This window comes from Micromys minutus (genome assembly GCF_963924665.1).
Source record: "Micromys minutus genome assembly, chromosome: 25".
NCBI classification, from domain to species: Eukaryota; Metazoa; Chordata; class Mammalia; order Rodentia; family Muridae; genus Micromys; species Micromys minutus.
This window is the reverse complement of record NC_137960.1, coordinates 4,724,304-4,745,370: the sequence shown is the minus strand read 5'-3', so window position 1 is coordinate 4,745,370 and position 21,067 is coordinate 4,724,304. Positions and strand designations below refer to the sequence as shown.

Genomic DNA, 21,067 nt, shown 5'->3' with positions numbered 1-21,067 from the left:
TGAGCAACAGGCAACTAATACCAGAAGTTATGGGCCAGTCAGAGCTACATAGTGAGTCCCTGTATATGAATGAATGAATGAATTAATGAATGAATGAATATGAAGAGTTTCTGAGAAAAGCCCCAGTCTTCTGGTGCACATATGTATGTTTACATACATCCATTTACACGTGTGCAAATAACACAGAAAGCTTCAATAATTTCTGTCTCCCACTAGCTCGTGGTTTAACCTGTAGATTGGGATAGGCGGGATCGGTGGCCAGTCACTGGAGACTGGGTTAAGACACATGACTTGTCCATGACCCCCAGCATTGGCTAGTTTGGCTTTGGACCCTTCTGAGGAAGCAGCCTACCTGGGGGACCTATGGCAGAGGGTGGCAGTCATTGAGGACATGAGAGCCCAAGTCCAACAGGCTGTGAAGACCCTACCAGCAACCTGGTGCTAAGCCCGTCTTCTGAGGCTATGTGTCAAAGAAGTGGGCAGCTAGTAATGGTTGAAAGAGCACTGACAATTTCTTCCCATGTCCCCACAGGCTAGTCTTGATTTTTTTAGCCTCAACAATTGCAGAATTCTACCAGGTCTAATTTGTGTTTAGAGGGAGTTTAAAAAAAATATGAGTATACTGTAGCTGTTTTCAGATACACCAGAAAAGGGCATCAGATCCCATTACAGATGGTTGTGAGCCACTATGTGGGTGCTGGTACTTGAACTCAGGACCTCTGGAAGAGCAGTGCTTTTAACTGTTAAGACAGCATGTCCAGTAGTTAAGGGTGTTCTCACTTGCAGTCAGTCACCTTGCCTCTACCAAATGCTAGGGCTCTAGGTGTGTATCACCCTGCCTGGGTAGGCGCTTCCGTTTGTCAGGGTTGGGGATCAGATTCAGGGCCTTGTACATGCTGGGCAAGAGCTATTGTAAGTGGTGAGGCTGAATTCTGTCAGGGCAAGAAGGTGATTCTCAGGGATTATCTGACTTGCAGGTCTCTTAACCTGGCCATTGCTTAAACCTGAAGGTTTTGGTGGAATTCACTGTTCCTGCTTCAAGGCAGTGTTGGCTGCAGGCAGGCATGCCATACACCCGGGGAGCTTCTTTCGGTCACCAGAGTTATCGGTTCGGGAGAACTTGAGGGTGGAGTGGTTTCTGGAAACTTCTGACCTCCTAGGTGTCTACCATGAGTGGCACTACACTAGGTGTCCACAATGAGGGAGGGTGCTGTACCATACAGGTACCAAACCATCACTCATGGTGCCTGGTGTGAGGGTCTGACTGTGAACTGAAAAATTGTATTTGCAAGTGAGTGTATGGGTGTGACCATTCCTGTAAACAAGATCACATCCCATTCTAGTAGTTTCTACACCGTTTTTTCCCTCCAGTGCTGAGGATGGTGGTACCTTCTACATACATGCAGGGTAGGTACGGTTCCCACTGAGCTACCTTCCATCACCCTTTTACCAGCTTTTCAACAGGAAAGCTTGGATGCTCTCCGGAGCCTCTCTGAGCTGCAGAGGGAGCACACCCTGGTTAAGTTGTCAAGGGTTGCCTGTACCCCTTTCACCTGAGAGGACAGCCCCCCTAAGTCGGGGAAGCCCAGATCATGTTTCTTAGAGTCATTAACAGGTTCCTCCTTCAGGGAGTAGAGCTGCCATTTGCTTCAGTGAAGTCACCTAAATGATCACCCATCTAATATGTCGAATCCCAAGTTTCTCACATAAGTGCCCCATAGTCCTGTGAAAATTTACTTTGATGTAAATGGCAAATTTGTTAAGCTAGGGGCCAGTTCCAGCTGGAGTACTGTGCAAATGGGAGTTTGAGTTTCCATGAGAAGTCCAGTTCAACTTCGGGATTTCCTGATCCTGTTTGATCTCTGAGCCGGAATATGAGAACAGGGAAGAAGAGGCAGAAGGGTCCTGCTGAACCCCAGCTTCCAGCTGCTTCTTCACTGTGGACATGAGCTCACAAACCTAATGTATACAGCAGAGCGATCACCAAAGAGTACAGTGGCTGGCTGGTGGGAGCCCTTTGCTGGGAAGGAAACCCGGGTCTCTGGGGAAGCAGCCTCCTGCCACTCAGCCCCTGGGTGTCCTCATGTGGATCAGTGCACTTCTGTAGGAGCTGTCTGCTGCAGACGGTTGTCTGTGGGCAACAGGAGACTGGGGGCTTCTGCGCTGTGCTGAGACTCTGTCCCCCAGGCCTGGAGGAGCTGAGAACAGGAAGCTGGAGGGAAAGTGTTCATCTTTGAAGGATCCAAGTCCTAATTTTCTTTGCCAGGAAAGTAATGGCCTGAAAAATGGAAAGAAGGAAGAGAGGAGGAGGAGGAGGCTGCTGCTAGATTATAAGATGACATTTTAAAAAGTCAATTAAAATGTGGGGCCCAGCAAGATATCTCAGTGTGTGAGATACTTGCTGCCAAGCATGAGACCAAAGTTCAATACCTGGCACCCACATGGGTGGAAAGAAAACCAATCAATCTCGTAAATTCTACACACATGCGCACACACACACTAGATGTAAATTTGTGTGTGTGTGTATAAAGTTTGTTTTTTGACACAGGATATCTCTGTGTAGCCTCCAACTGTCATGGAACTCTGAAAACCAAGCTAGCGTCGAACTCAGAGAGCTGCCTGCCTCTCTGCCTCCTGAGTGCCGGGACTGCCAGCAGCGCAGCAGACAGGAGGATATGGGCGGAAAGAAGCCCAGCAGCTTCTGATGTGGGGTCAGCAGGACACTGGAGGAGAATATGTTTAGGCACTGTGCTCTTACAATACCATCCCTGTTCCAGGCAGTTAAGGAAAATCCTCTGGTTCCCTCCTGCTATGGCAGAGTTGCCGTTGAACTCCCTGATGACCAAACACACTGAAGTGTGTGACTGCTCTGCAGGGAACAAGTGGCTCTGCTAATCATCACTGTGGCCGCCACCACCATCATCACCATCAGCAGCATGGCCACCTCCATACCCTTCATCACCAAGGATTTAACAGGGCACCAGAAGGCTCTTCCCCAAATAAGATTCATCTAAATGAACGTGATTCATGTGCACACAGGACCGCCTTGATCCCCAGTAAACGGCAGTTATTTGAGAAGAGGTGATTTCTGGCTTTGTTATTTTTGTTTTTTCTCTTTAAATCATTTTTGGAAGCTAAAAGACAGCAAAGAAATCAATACAAGGTTGGTTGTGGTAGCCACACCTTTAATCCTAGAACTCGGAAGCAGAAGCAGATGGATCTCTGAGGGTTCAAGGCCAGTCAACGCTACAGAGACTCGTCTCCAAAACGACAGAAAAGGAAATCAGTACACCATGTTTGTTTGGGTTTTTTTTGTTTGTTTTTTTTTTTTTTTTTTTTTTTTTTTTTTGGCTCTGCAGGAGCAGAGATTTAGTATGCCAAATAATTCTATTATTTCTATTAGATTAGCTTTATTGAACTGTGGCTTGTTTTCTGTAGTTAGGTCTTCCAGCCTGTTTGTTACCAATCACTTTAAATTCTTTTTTGAAAATAAGAGCCCAAATCATAACAAACGTTCCAGGTACATTCTATTCTGTTTCCCAGGCTGCATCTATCAGAGAACCGCCCTCTCGCCTCCTACCTGCCCAAACAGCTTCCTCTCAGGCTGCCCACCTCACCCCCCCCCCCCAGCCTGAGGCTGCTCACCTCCCCCCCCCAGCCTGAGGCTGTTCACCTCCCCCACTCAGCCTGAGGCTGCTCACCTCCTCCCCCCTCAGCCTGAGGCTGCTCACCTCCCCCCCCCAGCCTGAGGCTGCTCACCTCCTCCCCCCTCAGCCTGAGGCTGCTCACCTCCCCCCCAGCCTGAGGCAGCTCCAGGCACACTCACCTGCCAGAAGAGTTGCTCACCAGCATCTCACCAGCACCTCAGCTGCTTCAGACTTCCTCTGGAGAAATAGAACATGGTGTTCCTGACAGAGTTCTGCAGGTCATCTCTGCATGCTCCTGGCTCATCAAATTCATCTTTCTTAACTACTGTTTTATCTTTATTGTTTTGATTTTTCAAGATTGGGTTTCTTTGTTTAGCCCAGGCTGGCTTTAAACTCAGAGAACCATGTGCCTCTGCCTCCTGAGTGTTGGGATTAAAGTACTGTACCAGCACCCCCACCCAACCATTTACCCCCACACACACACATACACACACACACTCAGATTCCTCTTTCTAAAGAAACTTGTTGGCTTTCAAGAAGTTGGCTGCATCATTGGCTGGTGATTCTGAATTAGGAGACTGTCTTACTCAGTCTGTGGTTTCTGTTTACACTCCTGTACTGTAGCTATGGGGACCTACAGCAGCATTGGGGGTGTTGTTGGTTGGACCAAGAGGTGAAAAGGTACTGGAGAGGCCGGAGGGCTGTCTGGGCCAGTGATATTTGTGTTTTCCACACGCTAGCCAGCCCTCGGCACAGGCTCGCTGTTAATACAGCTGGAAGCAGGAAACTTGATGGCTCACAGGCTGGGATGCAAATGTGAAGCTCCGGCCTAAAGCGATGGTTGCTGGTAGAGGACTGGGGGACACTCAGTGCACCTGTGTGAGCTCCTGTCCCAGAGGGTCAAAAGAGGGAGATTTGGCCTCCGTGCATCACATGCATGTGATACAAAGGGAAAGATGAAGCAAAGGAACCATACGTATAAAAATAAAGGAAAATGAGCCAGGCAGAGGGAAGCCAGCATGTTTTCCGGTCTACACAGGAAGGGGAGGGGCAAGCCGAGCCAGACTTGTGACTTTCCCAGGAAGAAGCAGGGCGGTCTGACTCTTCTTACCCAGCTCGAGCTCCAGCCTAAGGATGTTAACCAGATGCGCTCAGCCATAACAGAGGCCAAGCAAGACCCGGGTGGCAGTGGGGGAATCAAACATGAGGGAAGAAAGATCTGGAAAGAATAGAGGCAGGCGTGTAGGGTCGAGAGGAGCCAGGAGAGGAGAAGGCGGTGACTGCCATTTTAATCAGTGGGTAAGACCGCCTGTGAAAGAGGCTCTTCAGAGAGGGTTTGTGTGAATAAACATGTCTCTGACCGAATGAATCTCCTGAACATGAGAGACTGCAAACAGCACATAAGAAGACAGGGTTAGGGAACTGCACACAGTGCTCCTGACTCTGCAGAAGATGCCGTCTGAGCAAGTGCTGCTGGGAACCCCCACCCACACATGGCCTCACAGGGCCCCAGTGAGCCTTATTAGCAATGGGCCCTATAAACAAACATTACCCCAGCTTTGCACAGGAAGGGCACTCTGTAAGCACCTCACTTTCTTTCCCTAAATAGGGTTCTTGGGGACCGCCTCCATCTCTGACAGTGTAGTCCTCATCACTAGTCACAGAGACGGTGGGCTTCAGGCTCAGCCCGAGGAGACCTGGCTTCTGAGCTTCTCCTATGCAGTGAGTGTGTCCTTGGCCCTGGGGCCAGCAGGGGGTAAGAGACTGCCACTGCCTCTAGTCCAGTTACAAGGTCTGAGGTGATGGAACTTTCTCTCAGAAGACTGGGGAGATCCCTAAGGTGTCTCAGGTATAATGGTGGCAACCTGCTAGCAACAGCATTTGGGAATCTTGAGGCTGTAAGTCAGGCGCCGATCTCTGGTTAGATTGGCAAACACTGGATAATTGGATAAAAGCCCCTCGGGATAATTGGAAGGAAGGGCCAAATAGAGACCTGCATAAAATCCCAGGCAGCAGGAGTCCAAAGTGGAATCATTAGGGGAGATTTCCCAGAGATCCATGTGCCACCCCCTGGCGTGGGGGGTTCCATGGGGGACCAATGGCAAACAGGACAAACAGGAGAGCCTGGGAGCCAGTGTGCACCAGCTTCAATGCGGGAGCTGTCCTTTCAGCACCACCACGGGGGTTTTTAAGATCACCAGTACAACCTTCCCCAGAAGTTCGCGTTCTTCCCCACCATTCTCTCTGCCAACCTCCTCCCCATGACTTAGCCCAGCTTCAGTGCCTCCTGGGGGGGACTCCATCTAGCCCCCCCCCCCAGCTGTACTGAGACCATTTCCTGCTCACTGGTCTCTTCTGAATAGCCTTCCGGCTTTCCACCCTCCACGGATAGACTTCCTCAGGGAGGACAGGCATGGTTGCTGCTCTTAACTAAAGGGACCTAGGCACACTTGGCTTCTGAGAGCCACCACCACACCCACCTCTCCACCCACAGCCTCAGGGAAGGATATCCCTATGGAAGAAAACAGTTACCATTCCCGTCTGCCTTGTAGTCATCAGGGAGGAGCTTGTCCTGCCGGTAACCCAACACAAAAGCCAGGAAGGAGAGGATGAGCGCATCTCCAATACTGAGGATGGCCAGCATGAAGGCCCAGCGGATGGTGCAGTGGCCCAGCGTGTACTTGCCGGTCTGCTCACCACACATACGCCGCACCTCACTGGAGTCCCAACCATCTGGATAGACCAGACATCCGATCATCAGACCTGTGGCTAAGGAGACAAGAGGGTACCAATGGCGTCAGGCTATGCATGTCCCCAGATATCTCTTCACACCCCGAGCTCCTTGTGTCACCTCCCTGGTCTCTGGATTAGCTTCAGGAAACACATCTGTCTATGTAAAGTACAAGTGGAAGGGCCAACACAAAGAACTGGGGTCCAGCAGTTGGGACAGATGCAGAGGCAGGGCTCCTCAGCCAGGGTGGTAGCTCTGCCCCACCTTAGACTCAGCAAGGCACTGCCTACTCTGGCTCCAGAGCCCTCCAGCATCCGATCCTACCCAAGATGCATCTATTCTAAGATGCTTGCTCATCCTCCACCTCTGAAATAACGTGTAATGTTGAGGCAGGAGGTAGTTCTGATCAGCAGAGCCATTTTCACAGCACACCTCACGCTTCATTAGACCTTCCACCTAATGACCACAGGGACCAGCCCTACCCCCAGTTTCTCACTTCCTTCAGGAACCTTCCGTGTTCTTTCCCTCTGTGGTAATGGTCTGAGCAGCAAAGACAGCTCAGACCGGTGAAAGCAGAGGCCTCGGTGATGCCGGAGGGCACAAAAGGAGAACAAGCAAGCCGTGCTTCAGGTCATTGCAGCAAGTTCTTGTTTCTCCATGCCTGTGGGCCCTACGTTTGCTAAGTACTTATATGATTTTCATGCATCGTATCAGCCACCCTCACAGGTTCCCTACAGGGTGGGGTACATCACGCTACAGGCTATGTGTGTTGTGCTGAATGATTTGAATCTCCCAAAAGCTGTATGTTGAAATTTGAACCCTTCGAGTGATGGTATCAGAAGGTGGGGTTTTGGGAAGAGTGGTGGTTTGAGTATGCCTGGAAGTATGGCCTTGTTGGAGTATGTGTGTCACTGTGGGTGTGGGCTTTAAGACCCTCGTCCTAGCCTCCTGGAAGCCAGTCTTTTCCTGGAAGCCTTCAGATGAAGATGTAGAACTCTCAGCTCCTCCTGCACCATGCCTGCCTGGATGCTGCCATGCTCCCGACTTGATGATAGACTGAACCTCTGAACCTGTAAGCCGCCCCAAGGAAATGTTGTCTTTGTTAGACTTGCCTTGGTCATGGTGTCTGTGCACAGGGGTAAAGCCCTAAGACAGGAAGTAATTAGCTCAGGAGATGAAGCCCTCACACACACAATTAGCACACTTATAAAAGGGAACCCAGAGAAACTTCCTGCCTTTTCCATCCTTGGTGGGCAGAGCAAGAAGTCAGTAGTCTGTGCCTGGAAGATGAGCCTCACTGGAACCACACTGTACCAACACCTGACCGCACTTACACAGGCTCCAGAGCCATGAGAGATAAAGAAATGACCGTTGTTTAGGCTCCTTTATCTACAGGAATATGTATAATAACACAACTTCACTAAGACAGGAGATTACCAAGACTTGGGGAATACAACCTGCATCCCGAGCTCCACCATTGTTTTAAGCTTCACCCCTCCCCCCTTGCATGGGGCATCAATTCTGTTCTCCCACCCCCACTCCATACCCATCCTCTAGCTTTGTGGAAACTTTTGAGCTAACAGATGCATCCCCCAGTTGCTGGCTATGAGGCACACCTGTTCAGCCCTCTCCTTCCCGGCACAGAGTGGAACACAACACCACCTCTGTCCTCCCTCCACATAAATGCTTCATGGGATGGCACTTAGCCACCTCTGCTATCAGCTCTGTGACCGAGATAGTGTCTGTCTCAAATGACCTGGTGATCCAGGCCTTCCTCCTGCTGCCTGCTCTGCAAGCACACCTGTTGATGCTGGAAGGGGACAGAGAGCTCTAAAAGAAGAATGGCGTGTCTCCACACCCCAGAGTCTTGAGGTGGAAGGCCAGCTGGCAGGCACATCAATCTCACTACTCTTTGGATACAGTCTTCGATGCCCACTCCTGATGGGACCATCACAGCCCTGTTGTCCCTTACTGCCCACTGAGGCTTGGGAGTGGGGGCCAGGTGAGTGGCCCAAGTGTCAGACTGGGAATTAGGTCTGCCTTTACTTGCTAACTTGCTCACAAAGTCTGAACCAGGACTTTCCAAATGCAGGAGCAGTTGCTCCTGGGTTTTGAGGAGGCTTCATCAGATAATTAGATATTTTGTGAGTCATGCTTATAAAATAAGGGTCTCAATAAAAAAAAATGGTCTTGAATTGCATCTAATTTGGGGGAACTCTTAATGGTCCCAGGCTCTGACGTGCCAGCTGATCTGCTATAGCCTTGGCCACAGCTCTAACCCTTAGTCAGTCGAGTTCCTCATCTACAACAGCCCCCCCCAGCTCAGCCTGAGTTTCAGACACCTGTCATCCACCACCCTCTGATGCCCACCAAAGTAATGCTACATTACCCAACGATGTCCAGACAGTTTATCTCCTGTCTCTGGTCCCATACTCTTCAACAGACATCTGTAGTAGGTCAGGGACTAAGAGACCAACGGTTGCTGCCAGGTGTTAGTTAGGCTGTCTCTTCTGAGCTCCAATAGAGACCTAAATCAGCTGCCCCAAGGACCAAGAGAACCACCCGTGCCCAGAGCAGGAAAGAAGGCAGGAGATGCCTTGCTTTGGGACCCCACAAACAGCTGCCCACCTGACATGGTGTTAAAGGTAGACCGTGCACCACCACCTCACAAAACGGCGGTCTACAAAGACTTTCATTCCACAGTGAACGAGAAAGCTCACAGCCATTGTAACATTGACACTCCAAAGTCCAGACTCTTCCACGACAGCAGTCGGAGGTGAGGAGGAGGCGGGGAGTGAGGCCAGAGATCTGGGAATGGCCATCACCAGAGCCCTGGGGTTGGATCCTCAGCCACAGGACAATAGTCTTCCTCTTCCCTCTGAGTGTGCATGCCTGTGGTGTGGTGTTCTCGGTGCTGGTACACCTGACCATGTCTACCAAGAGCTATGTGCCCCCTGCGGTCAATTCTTCCTGGTTCAGTAGCTCTATAGCATGAATGGACCCAGCAGTCTGTGTCCATTCTGCCTAGGCATACCCCTTCCCCTTAAAAAAAAAAAAAAAAAAAAAAAAAAAAAAAAAAACTTTTAGTTTTGTGTGTACATGTGTGTTACATTAGGTCAGATAACAACTCGACAGCTTTACGTAGTGTGGGTCCTAGAAGCTGAACTCAAGGTGTCAGACTTGGTGGCATCTTTGGCAACTGAGCCATCTCCTAGGCCGTGACTCATTCTTTATCAGAATCTCAGGTTTTCCTCAAGACAGAGTCTCACACTGTAGCCCAGGCTGGCCTGGAACTCGCGACCATTCTCTCTGTCTCCCAGGTGGTATCTCCCAGGCTCACACCTATAATTTGGTCTGCTATAGCTCTGACTATACCCTGAGCTCTCCTCAGAACTTCTGTGGGACATGAGTAGGAGAAGGCCCAGAACTTTTCCCCGAGTACGCCCCATTTGCCCTCCCAGCAACCCTGCTCACCCGCAGCCAGTTGCATCCAGGCGCAAATCTTGTAGACCGTGGCTGTGTTACAGACGAAGAACAGGCTGAAGCAGATGATGGAGCCGATGATGAGGAACATGGCCAAGGCCACGAAGAACATGGCGGTCTTGAAGGCTCTGGAGGGGATAGAGGAGAAGTCCAGAGGACCGCCCTTACAGATGAGTTCCGACGACAGCACGTTGCCCACGCAGTACGAGAACAGGCCAAAGTAGCCAGCCTGTGGCGTGCTCACACTGTCGCCTATCCAGTAGGGCTGGATAAAGAGAGCCATGACCAGCACCGAGAAACAGATGGTCAGTGTGCCCCACATCACCCCCACGGCGCGCGAGTTTCGCACATAGTTGGTGTGGTAGATCTTAGCGGCCTCCTGGGCTGGTAGCAACTTCACCATGGCGAAGGCCGCTGGGCTAGGTCGGAGGCACTGGCGGGATGCAGGTCTACAGATCTAGGTAGTGGGTAGTCCTCAGCCTGGTGTGAGGAGCAGCCTGAAGTCAGGGCGCAGTGTGAGCTTTCCCCCAGTTATCTGGGAGCGCGGCAGGCCAAAGTCAACCCTGGCTTCGCAAGAGATGCTTCCCAGATGTCTGTGTCCGCCCAGACCAGGATGGGCCTGCGCCGCTGCCCTGCCCGCCCCTCCTGCCCCGCTTCGCAGGCCCCGCCCGGCCGGCTCTGCGGAACGCGTTTCAGCACCGCGGCCAGCGCCAGGGCTCGGGGCGGGTATCGGGGGCGGGGCCTGAGAGGGCGGGGCCTGAGAGGGCGGGGCCGGCGGCCGCAGGGAGCCCCTAGGGGCGGGTTTAGAGGGGAAAGGATCTGGGATCCATCACCCTCTCTTCCTCCCGGAGAGTGGGGACGTGTATCTCTTTCCTTCCGCTGATTCCAGCTGCAAAACCGCTTCCTGCGCTCTACACCCCTAGCTACCCTTCGGGGACCTCCACCTCTCAGCAGCGGCAGCAGCACCACCCTCTATCACGAGGGTTGCAAGTTTTCATTGTGGTTTGGCTTGGTCTTCCAGTCAGTGACCAGGGTGGAGGCTCAAGATGGACCCTGAGCTGGGGCAATAAACCCCGCAGCAAAAAAGAATAGCAAAATCAGTCCCCAGAGCCTTCCCAAACCGCAACGGAGCTGCCAGTGTCTCCGACACGCGACCTTTCGCCTCTGGTTTCTATTTTTACTGCAAATTTTTAGAAAAAAAAATTTTTTTTTTCTGTTGGGTGTGGTGGGCTCACACCTGTAATCCCAGCACTCAGGAATCGGAAGAGGATCAGGACAAGGAGAGGACACATAAGATTGTGTCTCAAAAACTAAAGAAATAAAATCTATATACCCAGATTTTATAGATAACTGCATGGCCAGTATAAAAAAAAAATCCAGGAAAGTATACATGAAAGAAAAACCCTTTGTAAAACAAAACAAAACAAAACAAACCCTTTGTAACCCTGAAGTCAGGAGACAGTGCTAAAAGTGTGGAGTTGTAATTAAGACAACAGAGCCAGCACTTACTAAGTAGACAAACATTTCCACAATCTCTGTGGACACATAACTGGGGACCCCTCTTGCTCTCATAGTTGGCAACAAGAGAAAGTGTTTGAAGGGTACCACGGCCCCCCCAGGATGGCACTCGGGACTCCCCAAAAAGTAGGCATCATAAGGGGTGGGATTCCACACGCTCTAACTACCCACTAACCCAGAACCATGGTAGCTCATGGGGGTGGTGTCTTTACAGAAATATCCAAAGATACTTCTAAAATATATTTTTATTCAGCCCATTTCATGTATATAGAATTTCATATATACATACATTTAAAAAATATTTTCTTATTTTTGTTTAGTGTGTGTGGGTATTGCCTGCAAGTAAGTCTGAGCAGTCTAGACGTGGAAGTGCAGACAGTGTGAGCCACCAGGTGGGTGCTGAGGATGGAACCCAGGTCCTCTGGAAGAAAGCCAGTTCGTTTACCCACTGAGCCATGTCTCCAGCTCCCAAATGGTTAAAAACCGATGACAGTGAATCCGAGAAAAGGTGGGAAGCGTCCAGAACTCACACACCGCTGGCAGGACTGTGTGTCAGCCCGGCCTAGGAAAACTGAGTCTCTCAGAGACTGGAAAAGACATCTGTTGTGTAACTCAGCCATCTGACACCTACGAGTTTGGTCCAGAGACACGAACTTGTGTTATACTAAAAACGTTGCATGTTGTCGTGCTCAGGGTTACTACGCTGACATCAAGCACTATAGCCCAAAACAACAGTGGAAGAAAGGGTTTGTTCAGCTTACAGTTCCACACCGCTGTTCGTCTCTGAAGGCAGTCAGGGCAGGAACTCAAGCCGGGCAGGAGGCAGGAGCTGACGCAGAGGCCGTGGAGGGTGCTGCTGACTGACTTGCTCCTTGTGGCTTGCTCAGCCTGCTTTCCTGTAGAACCCGGGACCACCAGCCCAGGGACGGCACCACCAGCCTGTCCCTCCCCATATTGTTCACTAATTAAGAAAACACCCCTATAGGCCTGCTTATAACCGGGTATTACGGGGCATTTTCTCATTTGAGTCTCCCTCCACTCTGATGACCACAGTCTGTGCACAAGTTGACATAAAACTAGCCAGTACATGTGTACACACTAATCTGTGTGTGCCCCAAACTTGAGAAATAACTGAAATGCCATATATCTGCACGGTTCCCTTGAGTATCTGACTGCTGCAGAGGGCTGTCGAGAGGCAACCCTGGGGGCTGGGTGTGGCAGTGCAAGCCTGTCATCTCAGTTCAAGTTTGAGGCCAGCCTGAGCTACAGAGTGAAGACCCTGCCTCAAAACTGAGCAAGCGGAGCTGGAGAGATGGCTCAGTGGTTAGAGCTCTGACTGCTCTTCCAGAGGTCCTGAGTTCAATTCCCAGTAACCACATGGTGGCTCACAGCCATCTGTAATGGGATCTGATGCCCTCTTCTGGTGAGTCTGAAGAGATGTACATAAGATAAATCTTAAAAACAAGCAAACAAGGACTTAGGCTTCGAATGTGGAAGGCCCGATGGCCAATCCTAAGCACAAACCCCCATAAGTATTGAAAAGAGAGGAAGAGGAGGAAAGGGGGGAGGGGTGCCTGAAACAACATGCGGAGATCTCAGACACTGTACACAGCAGCCGGACCCCAAACCAGCGTTCAGTGTGGGAATTCATTCATATGACCCGAGAAACACATTTGTACTTGGCAACGTGTGATGGGGGGGAATGAGGAGACATGGGGGGGGAGTCCTTTGTAGAGTGAAGTTATCCGTTAATCCCAAAGATGTGGAGGGAAAGACTACTGACCCAAATCATAGTGGCCAAATTAACGAAAAAGCAAGCTTTTTTACTCTGGTATACAGGCTACTTCCCCTTAAAGTGGGGTTTAGGGCACAGCTTTTATGAATTCAGTGCTCATAAAATGGGGGCATTTAGAGGTAAACCGGGCAGGGTCACAGGACAAGTTAGTCATAAGGACCTCCGGAAACAAAGACAGGATGCCAAGATGGCGGCAACAAAGTGCGGTTGACCCTTTTAAACAAAGGTAGGGTCGCAAGATGGTCACAAACAACTTTCTGAAACAAAGACCTGATGCCGGGGCTGGAGAGATGATGGCTCAGTGGTTAGAGCACTGACTGCTCTTCCAGAGGTCCTGAGTTCAAGTCCCAGCAACCACATGGTGGCTCACAACCATCTGTAGTGGGATCTGATGCCCTTTTCTGGTGTGTCTGAAGACATTGTCAGTGTACTCACATAAAAAAATTAAATAAATAATTCTAAAAAACAAAAACAAAAAAATACCTGATGCCATTCCTGGAGCAGGCGCTGCAGAAACGTTTGCAGTTAAGGTTACAGGCGGGGCGTAGCCCGATCCTGGAGAAGCAGATTGAATCACAAACAGGAATGAACCTCGTCCGTCTTTACTATAAGATGGCTTTTAAATCCAAGATGGAGGCATGCCGGTTGGTCACATTATTTTTTTTTATTCCATAATTTTACACACACATATATACTTTGATGATAAACCCCCACCTCATATCTGTTATCCCTTCCCCTTTGTTACTTTAAATTTGTTTTTACAATGCCTACAGCATTTAATCATGGCTGCGGAGTTATCTATCTGAACAATTTACCAGCCAGACGCTTTTACTAGTCTCTGCATTTACTGTCGCCCGCTGCGGAAGCTTCTCTGACAACACTTCTCTATGAGCAACACTTACCTATGAGCGTGCAAATAAATATTTGGTCTGCCTGACATGGTGTCCATATAGCAAAACAAAAAAAGGCCCGCGCACCAGAAAGATGGCTCAGCGAATACGGGAACTTGCTACCAAGCCTGGGACCTGAGATTCATCTTGGGGACCCACATAGTGGAAGCAGGGAACTGACTTCCTAAATGGGGGATGGGATGGTTCGTGCATGGAACTCGGAAAATTCTGGGTCGGCCTCATTACCGCGGTGTCCAGAGTAAAAATTAGCGAAAATGAACGCGAGGCTTCAGTACTAGCGAAAATGTACAGCGGAGTAGGAGCAATCCCTCGCAGGTCTGAGTCACGCGTGCATGTTGGGCACAGCCAGGCGGGGCGCGAACTCGTGGGAACCTTCAGCCATCAGGGGGTGGTCCGCACTGGTCCGAATTTTCTTTGCTGTGATGTGACTAAAATAACTTCCTTTTATTATATATAATTTTTATATATAATTACAAATCTATTTACTTATTTATTATACATAAGTACACTGTAGCTCTCTTCAGACACACCAGAAGAGGGCATCAGATCCCATTACAGATGGTGGTGAGCCACCATGTGGTTGCTGGGAATTGAACTCAGGACCTCTGGAAGAGCAGTCAGTGCTCTTAACCACTGAGCCATCTCTCCAGCCCAAAATAACAACTTTCATTCTCTTGGGGTTCTTCGACTTGGATCACTGGCACCGTAGCCTCTAAGCTACAGAATAATCAGGTGATCGTGTCCAAGCCAGAGGCAGGACAAGGACAGTCTGGACTGGAGAAACGCTGACCTGGACCCCGGTCTTAGAGCCTGGCTGTGGGTCCCGGGGAGGAAGGCTGCTGTGCTCTGCACTGGCGAGGGCGGGGCTGTAATGCAGGACTGGCATGGAATCACCAGCCAAAGCGACGAAGGACCAGAGGGCAGGTGAGGCCACCGCGCAGCGAAGTGTAAAGGCGTGCACCAGTTAAGAGCGCTGGCTGTTATTTCAGAGGACCCTGGTTCGATCCTCAGCACCCACACTTCTATCCCAAGGGGTGTGCTGCCGTTCTCTGGGCCCGAGGCTCACGCGGTACACAGACAGACGTTCAAGCAAAGTACCCATACACATAAGCTAGCAAAAACAGCAACGATAATCCTCTGCGGCGGTGAGACCACAGATTCTGCGCCCCACTTGTAGCCTTGGCAGGAGGCTTGGGAAAGGGGCGACTGAGGGGAAGAGCCACAAAGGAACCGACAGCCTCAAATCTACTTCCTCGGCTTGTTTTTTTTTTTTTTTTAACCACATCTTTAATCAAAAGAGCACACATTAAACAAGTGCCTTTAAAGGGGGAATGGTACGGATTAAACAAAGCAGGAGCCGGGAAGGGTTGGGAACTGTGCAGAGGTCAGCCAGCAGGTGCGCAGAGCGCAGCGCCAGATGGCAGCTCAGCCCTCACAGGTGACAGGGCCAAATCTACATCCCGGTATTTCTGAAATAATAATAAATCATTATTATTATTTCTGGCAAGTCTATGTGTATGCGTGATTGAATGTGTGTGGGCGTATACCTGTGTGAGGACATGTGTGCATGTGTGTGTGAGCACATGTATGTGTGCATTGTGTGGACACGTGTGTGTGAGTGTGTGAGGACATGTGTGCATTTGTGTGAGCCCATGAGTGTAAGGACAAGTGTGCATGTGTGTGTGAACACATGTGTGCATGCCTATGTGTATACACGTGTGTATGCATGTGTGAAGACACGTGTGCATATGGGGACCTGAAGCCAACCTCAGGTGTCCTCTGTGACTGCTCTCTGCTTCATGTATTGGGGACGGTCTCTTGCTGACCTGGGAGCCGGCCAATTGCAGCTGGTCTAGCTGCCAGCTTACTCCAGGATCTGGTCTCTGCCTCCCTGGCCATTCAATGACAGGCTGCTTGCCTGGCTTTTGTGTGATTTAGAAGACCTCCAGTGGGGGCCGGAGAGATGTCTCAGAGGTTAGAGCACTGACTGCTCTCCCAGAAGCCCTGAGTTCAAATCCCAGCAACCACATGGTGGCTCACAACCATCTGTAATGGGATCCAATGCCCTCTTCTGGTGAGTCTGAGGACAGCTACAGTGTGCTCACATACATACAATAAATAAATCTTTTTAAAAAAGAAAAAAGACCTCCAGTGGTCATGGTATTGAAGCAAGCACTTTACCTACTGAGTCATCTGTCTCCTCAGTCCCCCTTCCTTTTAGTGAGACAGGATTTTATACTAGTTCGGGTTGGTCTTGAATTTACAGTAATCCTCCTGCCTCAGCCACACCTCACTCAGTTTTTTGTTTTGTTTTTTTTAAACAATTTTGTGGTGTAGCCCAGGCTGGCTTAGAACTCACAGTCCTCCTGTGTCTGTCTCTCCAGCATAGTCTACCTGTGTGCCCACTGCAAGAGACTTTCCCTTAATCCAGAGTGGACAGGACACATGACTGAGCTTTGTGGGCTCATCCTGTTACAGCTGGTCAGTAAATACCCACCGTACTCTATTCACAAGGATTTCCAGTTATGAATGTTTTTATTGTTTTGAAACAGGGTGTCACTACAGCCCAGGCTAGTCTAGCACTCAATATATGGCCAAGAATAGACCTTAAGTGCTGGGTTACCAGCATGTACCATCACTTCCAGCTTATAAATTTTAAAACTAATTATTTTAAAATAGAAGATCAAAGGCCTGAGTGGAACTTAATGATCAAGGCAGGCGAGTCTCTGAGTTTGGGGCCAGCCTGGGCTACATACAGAATGTGTTCAAGGATAGCCAGGGCTATGCAGAGAAACCCTGTCTTTATAAAACTGGGTGAGGGAAGGCAGAGAGAGAGGACAGTCTTGTGTGGTCCAGGCTAACCTAAAACTCACTGTGCAGAGGATAGCCTCGTCCTCCTGCCTCTTCCTCTGGAATGCTGGGATTTCTGGCGTGCACCAACACCCCAGTGTTTGTGCCCTTTCTCACCAACACCGTTCGGCCTCCTAGACTACCCCCATGACTGTTTTAGCTTCAGAAGAAAATTAAGAGTAAAACTCTCCCTGGGATCAGAGAAGGGAGGCGGGTAAACCTGAAGGACTTAGGGTTTGTTTTGGTTGAGACAGGGTTTCTCTGTGCAAACCAGGCTGTCTTGGAACTGTCTCTATAGACCAGACTGGCCTTCTGCCTCTGCCTCCTGGGTTGTAGGACTTTTTAAAGGTTTCAATCCGTGTGCATTGGGGCGTTCTCTTTGCCACTCTCTATGTTCGTGTGGTCGAGACGTCAGCCGTGGGAAGTTGTCTGTGAGCAGCTGGAGTCGCACTGAGGCAGTCTCGGTGACCTCTGCCACTTCTGCAGTTGCTGGACGGGGCTTGAAGAAAGGATTCTGATGTTCTCCTTGTCACTCATTTCCCAGGGCCTGGGGACCTGGGGCACTGGCCGAGCCAGGGCAAAGGAAGGGAATGGACAATACAAGTCCCTGAAAAACAAATGAGATGGCAGAATCCACACTCCTCCCACACCCCGACTCCACATTTGCTACTCTCACTCTGAGGGTCTTGGCTGGCTTCTCCAGCTGGTGTCCTGAGTTCTGGCCCCAGGAATGCAGGGTTAAATGACTCCCAAGGTCGTGGTATTCCTAAGTGCTGATACTTGAAGCCAAGTTAGCCAAGATCAAAGCTGTGCCCAGAAGCACCCCAACCTGAGGCCCCAGGGGCAGCTCTCCACCTCCTGGGTTGGGGGTGGTGGCGGCAGAAAGCAGACCTTCAGGAAAGCCTCTCTGTTTGCACACCTGAGCAAACTCAGGCAGCTGGACCCTTCCCAGCCTGCACCACCAGGCCTGGAGACCTCCTCACTCCCAGGCAGGAGTAGGGAGTACTCCCATCTATATATGACCTTGGGTAAGTGGCAGGGTGACTGAAAAGGTAACTAAGGGGTGCTGGGATGGAGAATGGGTGATTTGCCAATTATCTTATCCTACGCCCAGTGGGGTGCAGCTTTTATACTGAACTTGCAGGTGCTGAGCGAGTCACTGGAGAGGCTCCAGCAGAACTGGAACTCCCTGGGACAGGGCAGAGGGTTGCTCATCAGAGAACATGTGTGTCTTAACCAGGGTAGACCTAGGAATCGCCAACAAGCACGGAAGGAAATTCTAAGGGTAAGACCCTTGTCACCTAAACCTCACACCTGAGTTTGGGCAAGCCCCACAGCAGGTGACACAAATACCTTAGGTTCCTCTTTCAAGTCACCCCAGCTTTGCCTTGTCTCGGAGCTCAAGTCACCAGCTTGGATGTGGAGAGCTCTCAGGCAACAGTCAGATTCAGAGCGCTATGTGTATGGTCTTGTGTAATATAAATGAGCTTCAGAAGTTTCAAATAAACCCAGACAGCACACGGAGATTCAAGTTCAGCCACCTTTCTGAAGTTACTCCTGAAGGCTGAGTTAGAAAGGACACTTAGGCTGCCTAACTCGCTCAGTGGATAACATGTATAGCTCCTCCTCCAGGGACCTCCTTAAATTAATTGATTTACATGTTCACTTTACAGCCCAATATTAGCCCCCCTGTCCTCCTAGTACGCCCTCACAGAAATCCTCCCCCCACTTTTCCCCCTTATTCCTGCTGCTGGGTATCAAACCCAGGACCTCTTAAGTGCTGGGTGGCCAAGTATTCAACCAGAGAAAAACTTAGTCCCAGAGTCTTAGCATTAATGTGATAACATGACCCACATTCCCATGAACTCAACCCCCCCCACACACACGTTCAAGCACAAACACACACATACACACGCAGCTAATACGGCCTTTGCCAATTATCTTATCGGGACCCTCCCCCAGCTGACAGTCCGTATCTGTGCAGGTTTGTGGCCAGTGGTGCCAGGTGCAGAAGGCGGGTCACGTGTAGCTAGGGCCCCTTTAAAGTCCCACCGACTCGGTTGGCTCTTGCCTTCTGCCATCTGAACTGCTAGCTCCCAGCCACCCCAGCTGTTCCAGCCATGGAGAAGGCCCTTGTTCTCCTGCTTGTAGCCCTTGTTGCAGTGGCCTATGGAGCTCCTGGACCCCGGGGGCTTTTTCTCAACCTGGTAAGGAGTCTCTGGAGCCGTCAGAGTCTTGTGGTGAATTTTTGCGTCTGACCTCTGGTGCCACTTAGCTAGGGCATCTCTCCCTGAGTTCTATGAGCCTTTTGCCAGGTCCATCATCCCAGGAGAGAGACGGACGACAACTCCGAACTCCGCCCTCTACAAAGACAGATAGGAAGGTTCCCATGGCTTAAAGACTCTCAACTTTTTTTTTCTTTTTTAAAGACACACCAGAAGAGGGCATCAGATCCCATTACAGATGGTTGTGAGCCACCATGTGGTTGCTGGGATTTGAACTCAAGACCCCTGGAAGAGCAGTCAGTGCTCTTCACCACTGAGCCATTAACCACTGAGCTAGCTCTCCAGCCTAACAGCTTTCTAGAAAAGATGATGATGATGATTCTAGTCTCTACCGTTTAAGGACAGCTTTCTGGGTGCCACATACAGGCCTAAGTGCCTGGGGCGTGGGCAGCTCATTCCCATAAAACAGCGCAGAGCCAGGTGGAGGGACCCACGGACGCTGGCACTTGAGCTTGTGCTGAGACCCATGCCTGCTTCCTGTCATGCCTCAGTGGAGCGAACCCTGCATGGCCAGCAGCCCCAGGGACGGTGTGGAGCACGGGCTAGTCCAGGACAACCCAGAAATCTCTGTACATGTCTTTTGTTCATTTCAGACAGGAACTCCTTATGTAGCCGTGGTTTTCCTTGAACTTATTTTTATAGACCAGGCTAGCCTTGAAATCATAGAGAACCCCCTGATTCTTCCGGTCCAGCGCTGGAGTTAAAGGCTAGTGCCTCTGTATCCAATAAATGTGGGGTATTGCGTAGAGATGGCCGCTATGTTCACAGGCTCCTCAGAGAAGTAGGTGAAGTCAAGCAAGCGATGCTTGTTTATAATCCCACCTCTGGGGAGGCTGAGACAGGGGGTCACCGGTTGAGGCCAGACTGGGCTACTACTGTTAATTTCACTACTGCCTGGGCTGTGGGATCTTGTATCATTAAAAGGAAGGAAGAAAACATGGGAGACTCTGCTTTGGGGGCAGCTGTGCAAGGCACCAAGGTGCCAGTGGCTGGCCAGGGTCACAAGGGAACAGCCGGTTAGACCTTAGGTGTGCACTCTTAGCTCAAGATAGCTCCTCTGCCACCTTCTACCTCCTGACATGAGTAGGGAGGGCACAGTGGCCCCAGACCCAGGGGTGACGTTTTCATACCTCATCAAGGGAGGCTCTGACTGTAGCTGTGGTGTGTGTGGGGGGGTGTGAACTCTGGAGAACGGGCGTGGAGGAAGGATTCGGGCTGACAGGTTGTCCCTGCAGGATGACGGTGAGATCTGCTTAAACAGCATGCAGTGTCGGAGCAGATGCTGCCAGCACGACACCATCCTGGGGGTCGCCCGGTGCACACACAAGGCCATGGAGAACAGCGAGTGCTCCCCAAAGGTGTGTGCCCTGGAGGCTTGGGGATGAAGTGGTGGTGGGCATCTGGGTATGGTATGTTGAAGGAGTGAGAAGGGAGGTCTCAGGGTCAAAGGTTGAGCCTATCCCATGACCCCACTTGACTTTCACAGTGGCCCCTAGGTGTGTGTATTTCTGTTCCCATACCACAGGTGGGTAAATAGAGGCCCCTCTGCACCATTAAGTTAGTAGGAGTACTGGAGGAAGCCTAATCCATGGTCTCCTGATGAGGCAGTCAGGAACACCCTGGGAAGTACCAGGCAGCGAGTTCCCAGCTGGGTAGAGAGCAAAAGATAACCAAGTCTCCCGCCATCTGTAACCCTGTTGTCCCTATCTCTGCAGACCCTCTATGGGATCTACTACAGGTGTCCCTGTGAACGAGGCCTGAGCTGCGAAGGGGACAAGAGCATCATCGGTGCCATCACCAACACCAACTACGGCATCTGCCTCGACACCAGGCGCTCCAAGCAGTGA

General features: G+C 50.6%; 2 protein-coding genes across 3 annotated transcripts; one reads left to right on the top strand and one right to left on the bottom strand.

Moving 5' to 3' along the window:
- Window positions 1-5,515: 5,515 nt before the first annotated feature.
- LHFPL5 (LHFPL tetraspan subfamily member 5) lies at window positions 5,516-10,264 on the bottom strand (the record flags this gene model as incomplete). The annotated part of the gene is made up of 3 exons (XM_080937734.1): window positions 5,516-5,640; window positions 6,180-6,416; window positions 9,853-10,264. The coding sequence occupies 3 exons, from the start codon at window positions 10,262-10,264 to the stop codon at window positions 5,516-5,518; spliced, it is 774 nt and encodes a 257-aa protein (XP_080793860.1).
- An 8,791-nt stretch (window positions 10,265-19,055) lies between these two features.
- On the top strand, window positions 19,056-21,067 carry CLPS (colipase; the record flags this gene model as incomplete). Of its 2 annotated transcripts, XM_080938430.1 has the most annotated exons (3): window positions 19,056-19,142; window positions 20,456-20,578; window positions 20,936-21,067. In XM_080938430.1, 3 exons carry the CDS (start codon window positions 19,056-19,058, stop codon window positions 21,065-21,067), a joined length of 342 nt encoding a protein of 113 aa, XP_080794556.1. The 2 variants fall into 2 exon arrangements, with proteins under 2 accessions (XP_080794556.1, XP_080794557.1); XM_080938431.1 differs by lacking the exon at window positions 20,456-20,578.